Source organism: Saimiri boliviensis, chromosome 13, assembly GCF_048565385.1.
Source record: "Saimiri boliviensis isolate mSaiBol1 chromosome 13, mSaiBol1.pri, whole genome shotgun sequence".
Taxonomy (NCBI): Eukaryota; Metazoa; Chordata; class Mammalia; order Primates; family Cebidae; genus Saimiri; species Saimiri boliviensis.
Window position 1 is genome coordinate 53,590,631 of NC_133461.1, and position 17,517 is coordinate 53,608,147.

General features: G+C 44.3%; 1 protein-coding gene across 2 annotated transcripts in view; it reads right to left on the reverse strand.

Annotated features, from left to right (window-relative positions):
* Positions 1-409: 409 nt before the first annotated feature.
* Positions 410-17,517, reverse strand: part of LAMA3 (laminin subunit alpha 3) — a 97,101-nt gene continuing 79,993 nt past the window's right edge. For both annotated transcript variants that reach the window (XM_039463646.2, XM_074383676.1), the window contains 6 exons: positions 15,633-15,773; positions 12,273-12,432; positions 11,725-11,855; positions 9,768-9,861; positions 8,414-8,533; positions 410-7,008 (listed from right to left, as the gene is read on the reverse strand). In XM_039463646.2, the coding sequence (XP_039319580.2) occupies positions 6,863-7,008; positions 8,414-8,533; positions 9,768-9,861; positions 11,725-11,855; positions 12,273-12,432; positions 15,633-15,773 (792 nt within the window). In that variant the 3' untranslated portion in view covers positions 410-6,862. The remainder of the gene's footprint in view (positions 7,009-8,413; positions 8,534-9,767; positions 9,862-11,724; positions 11,856-12,272; positions 12,433-15,632; positions 15,774-17,517) is intronic.

Here is a 17,517-nt window from a genome sequence, read left to right on the forward strand (position 1 = left end):
TTCTCCTAATGTTTTCTTCCAGCACTTGATGGTTTATTTCACTTGAATCTTCAATTCATCTGGAATTAATCTGGGTAGAAGATGCAGGGTAGTGAGCCATCTTTAATTTTTTAAATGGTTAGCCAGTTACTCAGCTTCAAGGGGACATATTATTACCTTGGATTGAAAAGGTAAAATGAGATAGTTTCAATCTGCCTCCTCCAAGCTAAAAAAGCTGAAGAGGAGTATGGGCTGGAAAATCAAGAAAAAGTGGAGGCTAATTCCCAAAAATGGAAGCTAAAGTTGCCAGAAGTGAACAGCTGCACATTCCCAGAGGCCTCCCATTCCTCTTTCTCCTTCATGGTTAGAAAGAGATATGGCAACCTTCACTTGTCCACAAAGCTTTACCAGGCAGTGAAGATGCAGGCAATAGGAGACTTGATTCCTTTATTTACTTTGACACATAGGTGGCATGATGCTACCTTAGAATTTAGATGATAATTCCTCTTCCCTTTCATTCTCATGCATTGATTGAAAATATATGCTAAATGTATTTATAAGCTGTAAAGTGCTATTCAAATATAAAATATCATTAGTACCAATGAACATTTTTATTCAGAAGACATTCCCCGTTGGTAATCAAGTCAAAATTCACATCACAGCATGATTATTAATGAATCAGTCAAAACACATACTCGTGGAGCAAAGAATTTCTTGATGTTGGTTGACACAATGGGCATACTAGGCAATATTTCTTGTTTTTGTGAAAAGAAAGAACTAGTCACATTACAAATATAATATTGTCAAAATCTAGGACAAGATTTCCTTCCATTCTTTGGAGGATGTCCAAGCTCAGGTTCCCTCGGAGCAGACTCTGAGCAGGGATTTGAGTGCAGGGAGTTTACATGGGAGGGGAAGGAAAGACCAGTAATAGGAGGAAGGGATGAGAGAGGAAGACAGGGAAGATAAGGCAGTGGAGGAAGGAGTGTTCCCAAACCAGCTCCTGCTGTGGGTGACTGGTGTGTAATCCTGCTGGAGAAACTCTGGGTTATGGGGGAGAATGCAGGTTCCAAGAGGTGTGGGAGCTAGACCCAGACTCCTGTGAGCCGTTGCTGAAGAATTGCACTTGGGACATGAATCCTCTACACAGCTGATCTGCTGCACAGGTGAACAACGCTAGCTTCAGCAGCCAAAGAAATGCTGGGGCTGGCACTTGGAAGGCAGGGTGGCATGGCCTCAAGTGGTCAGGGCAAAGGGGGTGCTGGCAGCATCTACTACAGAGATTCTCCTTCTCCTTTTTTTTTTTTTCTTCCCCGTCTTAGAGCCAAGGTCTTGCTTGTCACTGAGGCTGGAGTGTAGTGGTGCAATCATAGCTCACTGCAGACTCAAACTCCTGGGCTTAAGCAATCCTCCCACCTCAGCTTCCTGAGTAGCTGGGACTACAACCATGCACCACCATGCCTGGCTAATTTATTGTCTCTTGTAGAGACAGGGTCTTGCTATGTTGCCCAGGCTGCTCTGAAATGCCTAACTTCAGGACATCCTCCTGATTTGGCTTTCCAGAGCTGGGATTACAGGATGAGCCACCCCACCCAGTTGCAGAGATTTGTCCTGAATATGAAATATATCTTATGTACACAGCAATGCTATAAAACAGGGGGACATTTCCTTTCTCCATTGTTTCCTCAGAATGGCAAATCAGGAAAAGTGGCAAACGTGTGTCATGTGTAGTATAGGAAACTTCTTTATTAGGTCTTTGCCTTTTTGATATTTGAACATCCAAATACTTAAATATCCAAACATGCCTAGGAATAATTAAAGCTACAAGGAAATAGTCAACCTTTAATACTTTCACTCTGTTTTTAGTGTTGTTTATAGTAGTTATATACATATATTTTATATCAAATATATATAGTAGTATATATATTATTGTAGTAATAAAATACTATAAACAACACTAAAAATGGAGTGGAAATATCAAAACTTGAATAATACAGTTTACAGTAATACATATTACTATATAGATCCGCATTTATACTAATATATACAGGATCTTCCCCTGTTGCCCAGGCTGGAGTGCAGTGGTGTAATCATAGCTTACTGCAGCCTTGAACTCATGGGCTCCAGAGATCCTTCCACCTCAGCTTCCTGAGTAGCTGGGACTACAGGTGAGTGGCAATAAGATAGTTTCCAGCTAATTGTCTTATTTTCTTTTGGCAGAGATGGAGTCTTGCTATGTGGCCCAGGCTGGTCTTGAACTCCTGGCCTCAGGCAGTCCTCTCACCTCAGGCTTCCAGAGTACTGGGATTGCAGGTGTGAGCCAGCGTGCCAGGCTAATAGTGATAATATTAGCAGTGATGTTCTCCTAACATTTTCACATCTGCCATTTCGTTTAACTCTCAAAGAAGCCTTATGAAGTAAGGGAGGTAATTTCTGCCCTCGGACTTCTAGGATATTTTAAACACCCTGACAGAAAGCTTGCATGCCTAAACCACTGCTGAGATTACAGGCTTAAAGTAACAAGGGGTGGCTCAGATTCCAGAGACTTCCAAGAGCAATAGCTCTTCTCTAAAGTGGGGTGGGGAGGTGGGGCTTTCCTTTCATTCTGGGAAAGTGGGACGAGATGGATTATAGGGAACTAAGGAACAAGAGACAAACCCCCCTGGGAGCTGGGCTGGGCAGAAGTTGTCACAGTAGCAGCTGGTCTTTGGCCCAGGAAGTGCCCCTGATGTCCTAGGATGTATTTCAGCCTCTGAATTTTATAGACCCCTCCTCTCCCACTAAGGGGTTTATAGAACCCTCCCTCCCCCACTAAGGACATTGCACTTCTGGGGAAAATGCGGATGTTTGGAATTTCATTCTCCCCTGACAGCACTGCAGGTGAATGCTAGCTGTGCTCAATCACCTGTTTTCTGGAATATAAATTTCCAAGGATGCTTCCAAGGAAGCCTATTTCCTGCAGGAATAGTAAACACCTTCCGAGATTTGCCTTTTGAATGGACAGCATGCCAAGCTGCAGCTCCGACATACAGCTCCATGATAACTGTTTAGAAATGCATGCTGAGTATGAAATGATTAAAGTTATCGATCAACATGCAAAAGGCTTTTGAGCCAGTGATGATTCAATCAGTAAGTGTGTGCTGCTGTGTGACCTGTGTGCATTCACGTGGACTCAGGTGCGGCAGAAAGTCTCAGTCCTCTACCCTCTGAAACTCCCAATTCTTATCAAGGGCTCAATGTAAAGTCAACCACACATTCAAAATTTATGGGGAAAGAAACCTTCTGGCAATGGAAAGGTACCCTTTATATTCTGGGGTCATAGAAGTCTTTATGAGCGAGGGAGAAAAGATATTTCCAGTCAACAGTATTCATCCTCTCAGGCTGCCACCCCTCTACTTTGGGAGAATTATGTTCTTTGCCCTGAGGACGATTAACAAGGATATCCCGATTTCATCTCTGCTTTCTATTCTCAGGCAGGCAGACACTGTGCTGGAATTTCTATGCTGAAGAATTAAGCTATATTGTTTGGCAAAAGAAGAAACTGGAAATAAATTTGCCCCTTTCTACCGCTGCTATTATATCACCCACATTTTTAAAAACAAAAGTTTTGCACTGGATTTCTCTGTTGGGCAGGGTGGTGGGAGGGATGGGGTCTTGAGTTTTTCCCCAAGTGAAATCCTGGAAATCCCCCCTGAGAGAATCCTCATGAAAGTTTCACTCACAATGAAAGCAAACTTCCAAGGTGAAGGAGGGTGAAGCCGGCTGGCTGGACTGATCACTGCGGCCCAGAGCTGCGAAGAGAGCTTGGTACATTACTCCAACCCTTTCTGGGAGCACGGCCCGGGCTTGGCACCAGTTTGGCATTCTTGACTGTGACGCACTCTGCAAACCTGGCTGCGTCTGTGGCCCAGCTCCAGTTCCGCAGGACTGATCATCAAGCTGCCCCTTTTCCTAAGGTGTTTTACAGAATCACAGCTAAACACCCACCAGCTGACCACCTGTTCCAGGTGATGGGATTTTGGCTTAGATAGGCCTGGATCAGGGTGGACCTCTACACACTGGTTTGCATAAACATAAATGTCTGCTGCCCATCTTGAAGATCATCGGCAACTTTAGTGGGTTCCTATTCAGTGGTATTAGGGACTAAGGTCAGCTTAAAATGATTCTGAGTGTAAATAGATTCACATATAAATTTTGGGGCAACAATTGGGTAATAGCTAACAACAATCGTTAAAATGTTTATATCCTTTGACCTGATAGTGTTAGTTCTAAGAATTTACCTTAAGAAAATAAATAAATTTATATCCCAGGATAGCTTCATTTTAGTGTTGCTTGTAATTGCAACAACAAAAACGGAAAAATCCACTTATGGAATAATTGGAGAGAGGTTAAATACATTATGATAAATTCTTCTGATGGAATAAAATGCTCTAAAGATCTGGAAAATACAAAAGAGTGTTTAAAACCATATACAAACAATACATATGATATTACCATTATTTTGTAAGAAAATACATGTGAATTAAAAAACGCTAAAGAACATAACTACCTACAAACAGATTTCAGAGTGGTGAGATTCTAGGTGACTTTTATGCCTCTCCACATATTCCAATATTTCCATAACAAACAAACATACCACTTACATTCAATTAAAGAAAGTTATTTAAAAAATTGTTCTATCCATATACTGGCTTTAAGTCCTCATTCCAAAGGAAGAAGGAAATCTTTTGGGAGCTAGCACTGACCTGCCCAAGTTGAAATTAGTAAAAAGAAAACTGGGGAACTGGAAGAGAAAAGTTAGAGTGGCAGGCAGAAGCCGGGGTGCGTGTGTGGAGGGGTGTTTTCCTGCAGCATTTCTGGGGGTCAGGGAGAGTGGAGAAAGGAGCTGAATTCAAGCTCTGTGTGGACCTCGGAGAAGGGAGGGCCAGCAAGTTCTATCCAGAGGTGTTGTTCTCTGGCATAAGGATATTATGAGTACGGCAAAAACTCAGGAACTGTCTGTACGGAGGAATGAGGTCAGCCAGCAGCTTAAGGGATGCGGAAGGAAGCAGGCCCGTAAAGACCCTCGACTGCTTTACAGTGACTTGGTGCCTGTGAAGTGTCCGCTGCCCAGGAAGATGTGCTGTTTCCAGGCCTCAGTCCACTGAACAAACACGGAACAATGGTGGACCCGTAGTGAGCTGGTCAGTATCATCTACCAGTGATCCTGCTGTCCCTACTGAGCCTCTCCCCACAAGGTCCGCCCAATCTGTGTATGCCTATGATCCAGGAAGAGGATACCAGTGACAATGTTTGCATGGCATTTGATAGTTCACAAATAATTCCCATGATGATTCAGTTGAGCTCGAGACATTCTTTTCAGGAAACACACATTTACAATCTGAGAATAGCCACACTGAAGGTGTTCTTTTTCCTCAGCTGTAATTTCATCTGTGACTCTCTTAGATTCAGCTGGTTTAACACCGGGGACCCAGAGGAGAGAACCATGGGTTTAGTGTAGGCCTGCCAAAGGCAGGTGTGAAAATGGATGGCTGTCCTGCAGACTCAGTTCCTGGCTGGTCATCACCTGGTGGATGTTTCTTTTTAAAATCAATATTTTAAGAAATCACATAGCTTAGAGTCATGTAGTCAACCTCCAACCCGGCGTGGCATCCCTAAGGATCACCACCCAGCCTCTGTTGAATACTCATGTGATGGAGACCTCGCTACCTCTCCAGGAGAACATTCCATTTCTGTGTAGATGTGATTAGAAAGCACAAGACTGCAGTGTGGATGTCAGAAGAGAACGCTGGGTTGAAGGGGATGTGACTCGGTTTCAGAGGTGGAGGAGGGTGTGTAGCTAGAATGATACCACATAGAATTACTGTATCCAATTTTTAAAAATTATTTGTTACTTTTCTTCTGATGAACAAACACTGTAGAGGATATGGAAATGCTTGCATAGGCTTCTCTGTTAGGGAAAGTGCTGCTGGATGATAATATTGGTTCAGTACATTGTTCATTATTTTGTAGATAAAACTAGAAGTGAGTCCTCCATCCCATTGACTTTGGTTAGCTTGCCTCACGAGGCTTCGGTAATGGTGCATTACATCCATCTCAGCTTCCCTACTAGGTGTTTGTGCCCTCAGGGAACTGATTGTCATAACCTAGACTTGGTTGGTGGCAGGCTGGGGAAGGCTAGGATTGGGAAGCCAATGGTCTTCATTAATTAATGGGTTCATTAGTTCAGTTTGTTCATAAGTTACTATTTTATGAATATGATGTGTCTCCCCAACTGGATTGCATATTCCTTGAGGGCAGGAATTACTTCTTATTCCTCACTGTAGTCGCAATACTGAGCACACACAAAAACCTTATCAGTATATGCTCAGTGATTATATGGAGAAGACTATGCTGTAGGTAACACATCCGGTGCTGAGGAATTAACAATGGCCATCAAACCATTGGTTTTATGCTAATAAAACATCATAATTTAAAGACTACACTGCATGTTTTAATCCCATAAATTATAACCCTTTAACAGATATGAAAGTTTCATATTCTTAAAGTGCTTTAAAATATATTTAATTTTTTTTAACAAGTAGAAAGAATATTTCTTAAAAGACATTTAATTTTTAGTGGAAATTAATATTACCAAAAACATTCTGTGCATATTTGAATAACAATTTTTTTTATCTTCAAGAAACGGGATTTTGATATAAAATACACACGTAGCACTGAATGCCAAAGTGATGGGTATCCATGGTCAGAATTCGAAATTAGATTTGCTATTAAACCTGTCTGGTTGGTGTCGCGTGAAGAATGATCTCGAGCTGGGGAGGGAGGTGCATTTGGTGATCAGCGCTTTTGAAGGTGAATCTCCTTGCTGTGAAATAGGTTTGGGTTACTGGTCAGGACAGCCATTCAGACTGACAGGCCCCTGGACTTCCAGGGCTTCAGTGACAGGGACAGGGATGTGATTGACATGAACATTCCTCAGACAGCCGAAGAATGATTTCCACACAGGGAGTGTCAGTGTCGTCAAATCGGCTGAAAGAGAAAGTAGAGAGGCATTCAGCGAATAATTCATATTGTCCAGGGAATATTCCTTGGATTTTAAAGATAGTTTTTTTTTTTTTTTTTTTTTTTTTTTTTTAGACAGGGTCTCGCTCTGTTACCCAGGCTAGAGTACAGCGTTGCAATCACAGCTCTCTGTAAACCTGGGATTCCTGGGTTCACTCAATCCTCCCACCTCAGTCTGCCAAGTAGCCAGGACTAGAGGCGTGGGCCACCACCCTGGGCTAATGTTTAATGTTTTTGTAGAGATGAGGGGGGGTCTCGCTATGTTGCCCAGGCTGGTCGTGAACTCCTGGCCTCAAGTGAACCTCCTGCCTCAGCCTCCCAAAGCTCTGGGATTACAGGTGTGAGCCACCGTGCCAGGCAAAATATAGTCTTAGTGGAGAAAGCTAAAGTGACCTTCTATCTCAGCCCACCCAGCCCGCTCCACTTCAGGCAGGCATCTGACACTCCACCTGCTGTGATAAATCAGCAATGAGGCTACTCTTCAAGTTCTTCAGAGGAGAATCCACAGCCCAAATCAATAGCTCTAAACTGGTGCTTTTTATGGGTAATGAAAGGCCTATAAAATTAACAACCAGACTACAGTGTATTTGGAGGGACAGAAAACAATGAAGAATGAAAAGGCTCTTCCTGGGCAACATTCCAGTCTTGAGCTTGACTCCATTTCAGCCTGCCTGATTCTCCTAGTCTGGCCCACAAAAGCTTAATAACTCACCAGTAAAACTAAATGCCTGGAGAGGAAAGAGACCAGGTTTTTAGCCCCTTTCCTGACCCTTTGCTGGTATCAGGCTTCTAGGTTAATGCAACCTCTTAAGAGAAGCTTATAAACTACAGGCTTGGGGTTGGGCGTGGTGGCTTATGCCTATAATCCCAGCACTCTGGGAGACCGAGGTGGGTGGATCACCTGAGGTCAGAAGTTTGAGACCAGCCTAGCCAACATGGTGAAACCCCGTATCTACTAAACATACAAAAATTAGCTGGGCGTGGTGGCAGGCGCCTATAGTCCCAGCTACTTGGGAGGCTGAGGCAGGAGAACTACTTGAACTCGGGAGGCAGAGGTTGCAGTGAGCTGAGATCACGCCACTGCACTCCAGCCTGAGCGACAGAGTCAGACTCCATCTCAAAAAAGAAGATTTACAGGTTTGGGGCATGGGGAAAGAGCAGTAATGAGGCCAGGGCTTCCCTGACAAGTGCTCCTTTCTAGCAATTGCCTTTCCCCACATGCCAGTGCAAAGGGCCTTACCATCTCCACTGTCCAGCCAGGAGTTGCCCTGCTACAAACTCATGGGCTGGAGCATCACATTTGTTGGGTTAAGAAGCGAATGTTCAGAGCTGACATAGGGCAACATGTTATAGAAGTCAGAACAAGAGTTACCTGGAACACCTCCAAGGTGTAGTGGTTCTTGAGTGCTGGCAGGTGGGAAGGGCATCTGTCCAGCTGTGAAGCTACTGTCTGTGTCCAGTTCCAGGTGCAGGAAGTGTTGTTTTATGGTGACTGGGGAATGGAGGCTGGTTAGGTCTGTCATCGGAGGGGAGCCCCGCCTAACGTCTACACTATTGACTTTGTTCTAAGTCCTTCCTACTGGTCCTGTGGGAGTGCTGTTTGCAGAAATTTGGTCAGCTTAGATATAAATTCAACTAACTTCTAAACACCAGGTAGTGCTTCCACGTACATGAAGGAATTTAACCCTTCAAATGAATCTGTGAAGAAGAAATGATTGTTTCCCATTTCCCAGACAAGAGAATGTGTCTCACTGATGAGCCTGACAAGATGGCTTGGTTATCAAGTAGTGGGATTGAAGCTCTGGTTTCCTGTGTCCAGAGGCCATGCTGATTTCATGTGATCGCAAGCAATCCTCCTGCCTTGGCCTCCCAAAGTGTCTTCATACTTTCTACGAAGACACTGACTTCTGAAAGCTGATGCCAAAGACAGCGCTTTTGACCCTCGACACAAAATTCCTCCCATGTTAACGATCTCAGCTAATTGCAAGGTGGCTCTATCTTTTAAATTAGCCAAGAAAAGACCACATTTTTACAACAGGTATTTTATAGCCAATACAGGTTCATAGATCTCTAATATCTACAAGTAACTAATAAAATTACAGATTCTTTTTGAGAGGAAATGCTTGCTGCCTACTCATTGGTTTGTCTAAATAGTCTGCATTAATATTAAATGGTTGTTGAAAAAAACCAACAATGAGGCTTAACAAAAACCAGATACTGAACACTGAGTATGTATTAGACACTGGGCTAAGCACTTGTCACACATTACCCCGTTGAATTTCTACAACCTTAAGAGGCATACTCTATTTTTATCTCCATTTTACAGGAGAGGAAATTGAAGATAGAGAACAGTTAAGCAACTTTCCAAGGTCACACAGGGAAAGGGATGGAACAAAGATTTGACCTCTGTTCTAACTTCGGAGACAAAAATCTAAATCACAGTGTTATACTATCTGGAAAACCGGCATAGCTTATTAGTGTGTTGGGCCCCAAATACGAACAAACAACACCAGCAACAATAAAACATTCGATAAGTTCTGGAGAATTGGAGGTGGCAACCATGAGTGACAGAAGCATAGGGGATGAGAATGGACACATCAGCCTGGGGGGCTGGCCCCGGTCAGGCACTATGGATGGAGGGGCTGAGGCTGCCTTTGGGATGTTCAAGTCAAGATGGAAAGGAGGCCTGTGTTAGTGCAGGAACGATCAGCTGCTGAACGTCATACCTGCCACGGAGTGCCACTGTCCGTCACACAGAGACTGCTTTGGTGTCACTGACGTCGAGATCCCACCTGCTCCATTCTCCATAGAGGCTGTGACCTGGAACACACGTGCATTTTCCCATTTCATTTAGAAAGGCAGGTGGCGCCGACTTTCCCCTGCCATCTTCCCTCCCCAAACCTGGCCCCACTGACAGCTTAAGCGCACATTAGATATTGGCCCCCCTCCACTTCTGCAGCAGGTGACCGCATGGGGTCCAAGGCTTCCAGAGATCTCTCTATGGCATCCCTTCCAGGCAGGCAAACCGTAAACCAGGGTGGACCCCAGCCTGGTTGCCAATGGCAATGAGCTGTTCCCTTCTAATCCAAACCCCGCCCCCATCAGTTCAACTCAAAGGTTACTGATTGGAATCCCCTTAGCAATTAATTCGAGACAGTGGCTCTGTGTGGAATGACATGTGAGATGTGGAAGGCAAAGCTACTCTGGAGGCCTACAGCCTGCTGCAAGGGCCAGCCAATTGTCGTAGTTCCATGTAAGCATTATTTATCGAGTGGTTTTTGTCCGAGACATCAAACACACAAAATGACTGAGTTTGCACTGGGCATGCATTGGGAGCCAGGCATGCAGTCTGTTTTGTGCAGAATCCCACATTCCTGCTTCCTAAATCAGGGTCTCCTCCGGGATCTTTCAAGGGTTGAATCAAGGGGAATGAAATGAGAGGACTAAAGTAAGTGTATTTATAAATAATTTACATTTAATTTGCAGGTAGCTAGATGGGACAGTCTATTCACAGGCAATTTTTGAGCTGAACAATGTCACTGCTATTATGAAGGTCATCAGGTCTTGACTTGTGTTCCTGAGAATAATTCCTTCCCGGAGGCTCTCAGTAAAGACTCTCTCCAGTCCCTCCTCTGAAAACCCAGAATTGTCTCAACCACCTTGTAAGCTACCAGAGACCTACTTAGACTTAATTAAAGGCTACAATAAAAAGTGTTCTAGGAGTTTTGGGCATTTTCTTTTCTTTTCTTTTTTGAGACGGAGTCTCACTCTGTCACCCAGGCTGGAGTGCAGCGGCGTGATTTCAGCTCACTGCAACCTCCACCCCCAGGTTTAAGCGATTCTCCTCCCTCAGCCTTCCGAGTAGCTGTGACTACAGGTATGCGCCACCACACGTGGCTAATTTTTGTATATATATATATATATATATATATTTTTTTTTTTTTAGTAGAGATGGGGTTTCACCATGTTAGCGGTGATGGTCTCCATCTCCTGACCTCGTGATTCACCTGCCTCGGCCTCCCAAAGTGCTGGCATTACAGGCGTGAGCGACTATGTCCAGCCCAGAACATTTTATTTTCTTCTGGGATTCTTTTCCTCTCACATTTAATAAACTGTGGAAGGATGGAGATGAAAGACAATGGCATATTATATTAATCTTTCACGGGAGGCCTCAAGTAAGGGTCTTTGTAAAAGAATTTGGTTTTAAAGGGACATCTTTGAGAAGGAAAGAGATATAACTGGGTGGTGGAAAATAAGATATTGACTCAAGCCCATGAGTGATGGGACTAATGAGGTCACGGAGATGCAGGAGGAAGGAATCCATGACAACTGAGTACATGGCAATTTCTATAATCGTAGCAAAAGGCTTCAGATATAAGAGTTATTATCTACATTTTACAGATAAGGCTGAAAGAGCTGAAGTAACTTCCCTAGGGCCATATAACCAAATGCTGGAGCTGCAAGTCAGCCCAGCTTGTTCAAGTTTTCCCAGTTTTAAAAATTAAGAACAGAAAATGTGATGATAAAATTACTTGCTAAAGGAAAATGTAAGTTAGCCCTGAAGTCAAGGCTCTTAAATACAAGACTGGATCCCATTCTCTACTATAAACCTGACCCGCGGTGGCCTCCAGAAGTGGAAGCTGCTTTCCACAGACCCTCCCATGACATCAGACTGCTACGCACCTTCCCTGCCTCCATGTAAACACATAAGTGCTTCCCGGGCTGACTTCCAATGTGTATCAGGATCCCAGTGAGACTTCTTGGGCGGATGCTGAAAACAAGCTTAAATTCTGGCCCCAACAACACAGAGTGAGCTTTCCAAAGAAAAACAAAGCAAAAGTTAAAGAATTGCTAAGAAAGAAAACAGGATATAGTTCTTTTTTTTTTTTTTTTTTGAGATGCAGTCTCACTCTGTCACCCAGGTTGGAGTGAAGTGGAGCTCACTGTAACCTCTGCCTCCCGGGTTCAAGCGATTCTGCGGCCTCAGCCTCCCAAGTAGCTGGGATCACAGGTGCCCACCACCAAGCCTGGCTACTCTCTGTATTTTTTTTTTTTTTCAGTAGAGACAGGGTTTTGCCATGTTGACCAGGCTGGCCTTGAACTCCTGACCTCAGGTGATTTGCCCGCCTCAGCCTCCCAAAGTGCTGGGGTTACAGACTTGAGCCACCATGGCCAGCCAGGATACAGTTCTTAAGACACAAAGACATAAACTCTATGGAACTGCTCCTTACCCAAGATGACATGACCTCCTTCTTCAGAGAAGTAAATGCCTTTCTCCAAAAGGCCCCCCAAGCAGGAAGACACCCCAGAGCTTGAAGAAGGAGTATCCAAGGGTTTTGAATCCAGCTGAAAATTCTTCAGGCATCCCACAAAGCTATTTGTGGGGAAGGTCTGCAACCAAGAAAAAAAGAAAAAGCTCATTACCTACATCTCTAGGAAAGGCATGGGTAGCCAAAACGAAGGGCACTGCAGCTTGTCAGCAAAAGGGGGAAGGTAGGTAGGGATTCATTCTTCCTGCTTCGGAGTCGGGTTCTTCAGACTCAGGTTCTAATAGCTGTTGTATTTGACTCTCTGCCCACAGTGCCAAGAAAAACCTGTGTACCAGATGTTGGGTGGGTGGCAAAGTTTGCAGGTGCCACCAAACCAAGCGGTGTGCGTGCAGGAGGGTGGGGGCAGTGTAGATTGCTCACTTGTGCTGGAATAAGAACAGAGATGGTTGACCTGACCCTGGTCCTCACAGTCAGAGCAGCAAGGGAAATTTCCATCTTACAGTTCACAGACTTCACCATCTCTTTGTAGGTACAAACCCCTTCTTAGATTTCCATGAGGCAGTGTGATAGCTTAATGCAGGGCAGCTGACGAATATAAAGAGGGCAAAATTTTCCAAAAATAATAAAATGCAAAAAATCTTCCTACATTGTTGGGCTCAGTGCACCACCACCAAGTCACGAATGCTGCAGAGTTAAAATAAGACACAGTGTGCATCGTCAGTGGGCTTTCGTGGAGCCCCATGCCTGCCTAGAGCTGGCTAGAACAGGGGACTCCTCTCCCGGAGCCCTGAAACAGGCTGGTGGGGTTCTGTGATTGCCTATATTATATACCAGATGTGTTCTGCATGTGCATTTTCCTGGGGAGAAGTACTGTAAATTTCATAAAATTCTCAAGAAAGTTTAAGATTCATTGAATAAAACTCCTAGACTCCCTTCCAGAATAAATGCCCTTGGGTTCTGAAATCCTACAAGACAAGATATGGTAATAAGGATATGGCAGCTTTAAGAGAAAACATTGGATGGGTGGGGCGGCTCATGTCTGTAATCCCAGCACTTTGGAAAGCCAAGGCTAGTGGATCATCTGAGTTCAAGAGTTCGAGGCCAGCCTGGCCAACATGGTAAAACCCCGTCTCTACTAAAAATACAAAAATTAGCTGGGCGTGGTGGTGCGCACCTGTAGTCCCAGCTACACAGGAGGCTGAGGCAGGAGAATCTCTTGAACTTGGGAGGCAGAGGTTGAAATGAGCCGAGATTGCTCCACTGCACTCCAGCCTAGGTGACAGAGTGAGACTCCATCTCAAAAAAGAAAAAAAAAAAAGAAAGAAAATGGTGATGTGATACCATTTTCACATCATGGCGCCAGCATCAACAGTAAACTGGCTGGGCTCCCTATGAAACTTTTTGTTTCATAAGATTTGTCATGCTACACAATGAAAAAGCTGTGTCCTAAAGCTAGGACTCTCCAGGATGGGCCAGAGCCCAGCACTGATCCCTAAGGGCTGAGAGCATTGCTGGTTGGTGTTCAGAGGCAGACACTGATCAGACGTGGCTGCTCCTGAAAAGGATACGTGGGAGGGCCCATGAGATGGGTTATACCCTCAGGTTGAAAGAAGGCTGGAAAAAGAAACTTGGCTTGTAAAGAGGATTGTAAATAGGGTGCTACTAATTGCCCCAGACGTTAGGATGCTGGGTGTGATTAGGGTGGCTTAAAGAGTATTTATCCGAGGCCAAAGAATACCCAAATCCTCCCCCATCCTGTGATTTCTCTGAGATGAAAACAGGAACAGAGGTTGAGAAAAAGCAAATATTAACAATGAGAATCCTCCTTAGCAATTAATATGTGGTATATATTATATATATATATAATGTATATTATAAATAATGGATAATATGTTATATATTTTTATTATAATATATACCCATTTTTAAAAATGACCGTATATAAAAGTGACTGTATATAACAATGCAAAGTAATACTCTATTGCCTGCTGGGGTACAAGAAATATACTTTATTGTATAACACTGGAGCTCTGGTCCAAACCCCAGTACAAAACCCAAGTGGGCCAGGCTAAGCCCTGGCTGAGGCTAGGTCAGCCTAAGCAGCTAGCATCCAAACTGGTAGAGAAGACCTGCTTTCATGACTTCCATTTCTAGGCCAGATTTGAGCCCAGGGCACTTTTGTTTTCTCCACTGCAAGCAAACATCACACCAGAATATGCCACCAGGTCTGGAGGAAAGGGGCAAAAGTTGCATTCAGGTGGAGGGCATTCTCAGACCTGAGCTGTTGAGAGGCTCATCTTACTGAACTTTATCAGGAGAAAAGAAAAGGCAAACCCGGGACAAGAAAGGTGCCCAAGGCTGCCTCAGGTAACCCTGGTGCAATGAACACTATGGCAGGGGGTAGGAGAGAGGAAGGGAGAGGGCACCCAAAGAGCTCAGCCCTGGAGCTGCGACCCTATCAGAGCCTCGAACTTGACAAATCTAGAAAAGCACCCCTCTTCTGGGGACAGAGGAGTTCCAAGTTTCACTTCCCCCAGCATTCCCCAGTTTAGTTTTTGAGATAATTTTGTTACTTTAGACGTTAAATAACATGAAAACACATATTCAGTTATTAAGTTGTTCTTTTTTGAATTTTCTTTCTAGTGTTTGGACGAGGAAAAGGAAGAGCTTTTAGCTTTGTGCTAATATGTCTTAAACAGCCTCTTGATTACGTGTCAAGCACCTTTTCCTCCAGGCAAAGAGCACATAGGTCACACGACCTATTTGACATTAACAACACTGTTTGGTTTTCAAGTGTTTATTTCTTATGGTTACCTATTATTTATGGTGAAGAATATTAGGCTTCCATTTATGGGAGCGATAAGAAGATCCCGTAGAAGCACATTTAAAATAAATAGTTCAATGGAGAGAAAACCTGTAAGCCAAAGTTTTACCTGGGTATGGCAAAGACGGTGAAAGTGGCAGAAATGACTGCAATTTCAAACACATTATGTTAATCAAAAAATCTCTGTCTATAACCTAAAACCTATGTTTTTGCATTCCCTGGAGCAGAAGTCAATAGATTCAGGTTTAGGAAGCAGTAGACAAGCCCTGTCTTCACCCCTTCAAGGTCTGCGTCTGAACCTGCACCTTAGACAGGAAGACTTGGGGTTAAGAAACGGACACCTCTTCTGTGTGCTTGTGAACATTAAGTAGACCCTTAAAAACCACTTAAAGTATTTTGACATTCTTGTATGTTCAGTATTCTGAGTATCACATACAATTATGTCTGTAATACAAGGTGACTTGTTTTTATCCATGGCTCTGAACATAGCTATTTACCTTTGGTTTCCCTGACGGAGATGATCCCAGGTAAACTGGTGCTGTGATGCTGATGGTGGAGTTTCCGGGCAAACTTCCCTCCCGGACCTTCAGTCCGTCCACAACCAAGCGCCCCTTTTCTCCATCATGGCCAAACACCACCTTCAGAGGGAGGAAGATCTGTGAGTTGCATTTTTACCTTTGACAACTGGCGTTGTATTTTATTAAATATTAGTGGCCAAATTTAAAAACAATGTTTTTCTGCTCCTTCAAACAGCTTCAAAAGATGAGAGTTTTTTTTTTTTCAGTTATCACCATCGCCATCATTTTGTGAGACTGTTAAATATTGAACAAACTGAGCTAAAAGGGGGAACTAAAATAAAGGTTGCTCAGAAATGAACTAATCAAAAGGTATTATAGAAATGATCTGGAAACTCACACAAAAGATAAACAGTTAAAGGCACATCCACAGGCAACCCCTGTGGGCAGAGACAGTGTGTACAGTGGTAGGGAAATGGGTAGAGTCGTGGCACCTGGGGCAGGCCTCTTGCGCAGGTGGAAGGAGGGCACTTCTCTTCTAACAAGAGGAGCACTTTGCTAAAATTTCTAATCCCTGGGGTCTGGTGTGGATTCTGCCATCTCATGGCTGTGAGACTATTCACTGATGATGCTTCCATTTAAATGCCAAGCTGTGACCTTCAGCCTCTACTGCCTGCTGACATCTGGGTTTGAAGGTCTGACAGGCCACGCAGCCCTGAGGTGTTCACAGCAGAACTCTGCATCTTCCCCAGCTCTAAAATGCATTCCTCTTGACCATATCTGCTTCTTCTCCATCTTCGTCTCAGTAAATGGCCACTAATGACCCATTGCTGGCCCTGAATTACAGGACACGATCTGGACCCCTACCTTCCTCTCACCCTCTATAAGTGATCCATCAGCAAGCCCGCAAGGTTCTACCTTCCACAGGCATCCCTGGCAGTCACTTCTCCCCACCACCCCACAGCCTCTGGAAGCAAAGGCAACAGCAACCACGTGGGCTCCCGGCTGCTACCCTTCCACCCTGGCAGTCTCTTCAGCTAAAGAATTAAACGATATATGAATCTGTATATGGAAGAGTTTTAAGACTCTTTAAAAGCTTTACAGACCCTTTCAAATAAAGTCCAAATTCATAGCTTGGCCTTCAAAGCTTAAATGATCTGGGCTCTGTCTTCCTCTCTCATTCCATTTCTTACCACTTTGTGTTTTTTCATTCAGCTAATTCCCACCTCCGGGTCCTTGTTACTTCTTCTTCCATCTGCCTGGAACCCCTTCCCCATAACCTCACGTGACTGCCACCTGCTGCACTGGGGCTTTCTTGACTGCCTTATTTGAAACAGTCTCTCAGTTCTCTCATTTTCTAACCTCGCTCTAGTGTTTTCTCAAAGCACTTACCCATCTCTGACATTACCTTGAGGAATATTTGCTTATGTGTTCCAGAAGGGCAGCGGAATGACTAAGTGAATGCAACTTGTCGAGTCACTTACGTTTTCTGAAGTCCAGCTGCCTCCTTAGAGAAAGAAATAGGTCCTTTCTGGCCTTAAATGTTATTTCTTTGAATCTAGAATGCCTTTAAGCAAGAGGTGAGGTGCTAGGATCAGTCCAGGACCAAAGAGGGGCCTGGAGGCCTGGAAACTGGCTATAGCAGAAGAAATGGTCCTGGAGGCAGGAGTGAGAGTAGGCAAGGGGCATGAGGCCGCCTGGGCAGAGCTGGAGGGGATGGAAGAAGCAATCAGTGAAGTCCATCTTGACTTTACTGTCTAGGATGACAGCCATGCGTGGCGTGTGCTGCAGCCTCCAGTACCGAGATGCCGGGCACGCAGCGCCTGCAAGCCCTCCCACTGCACACGGCTCTCCCACCACACGCCTT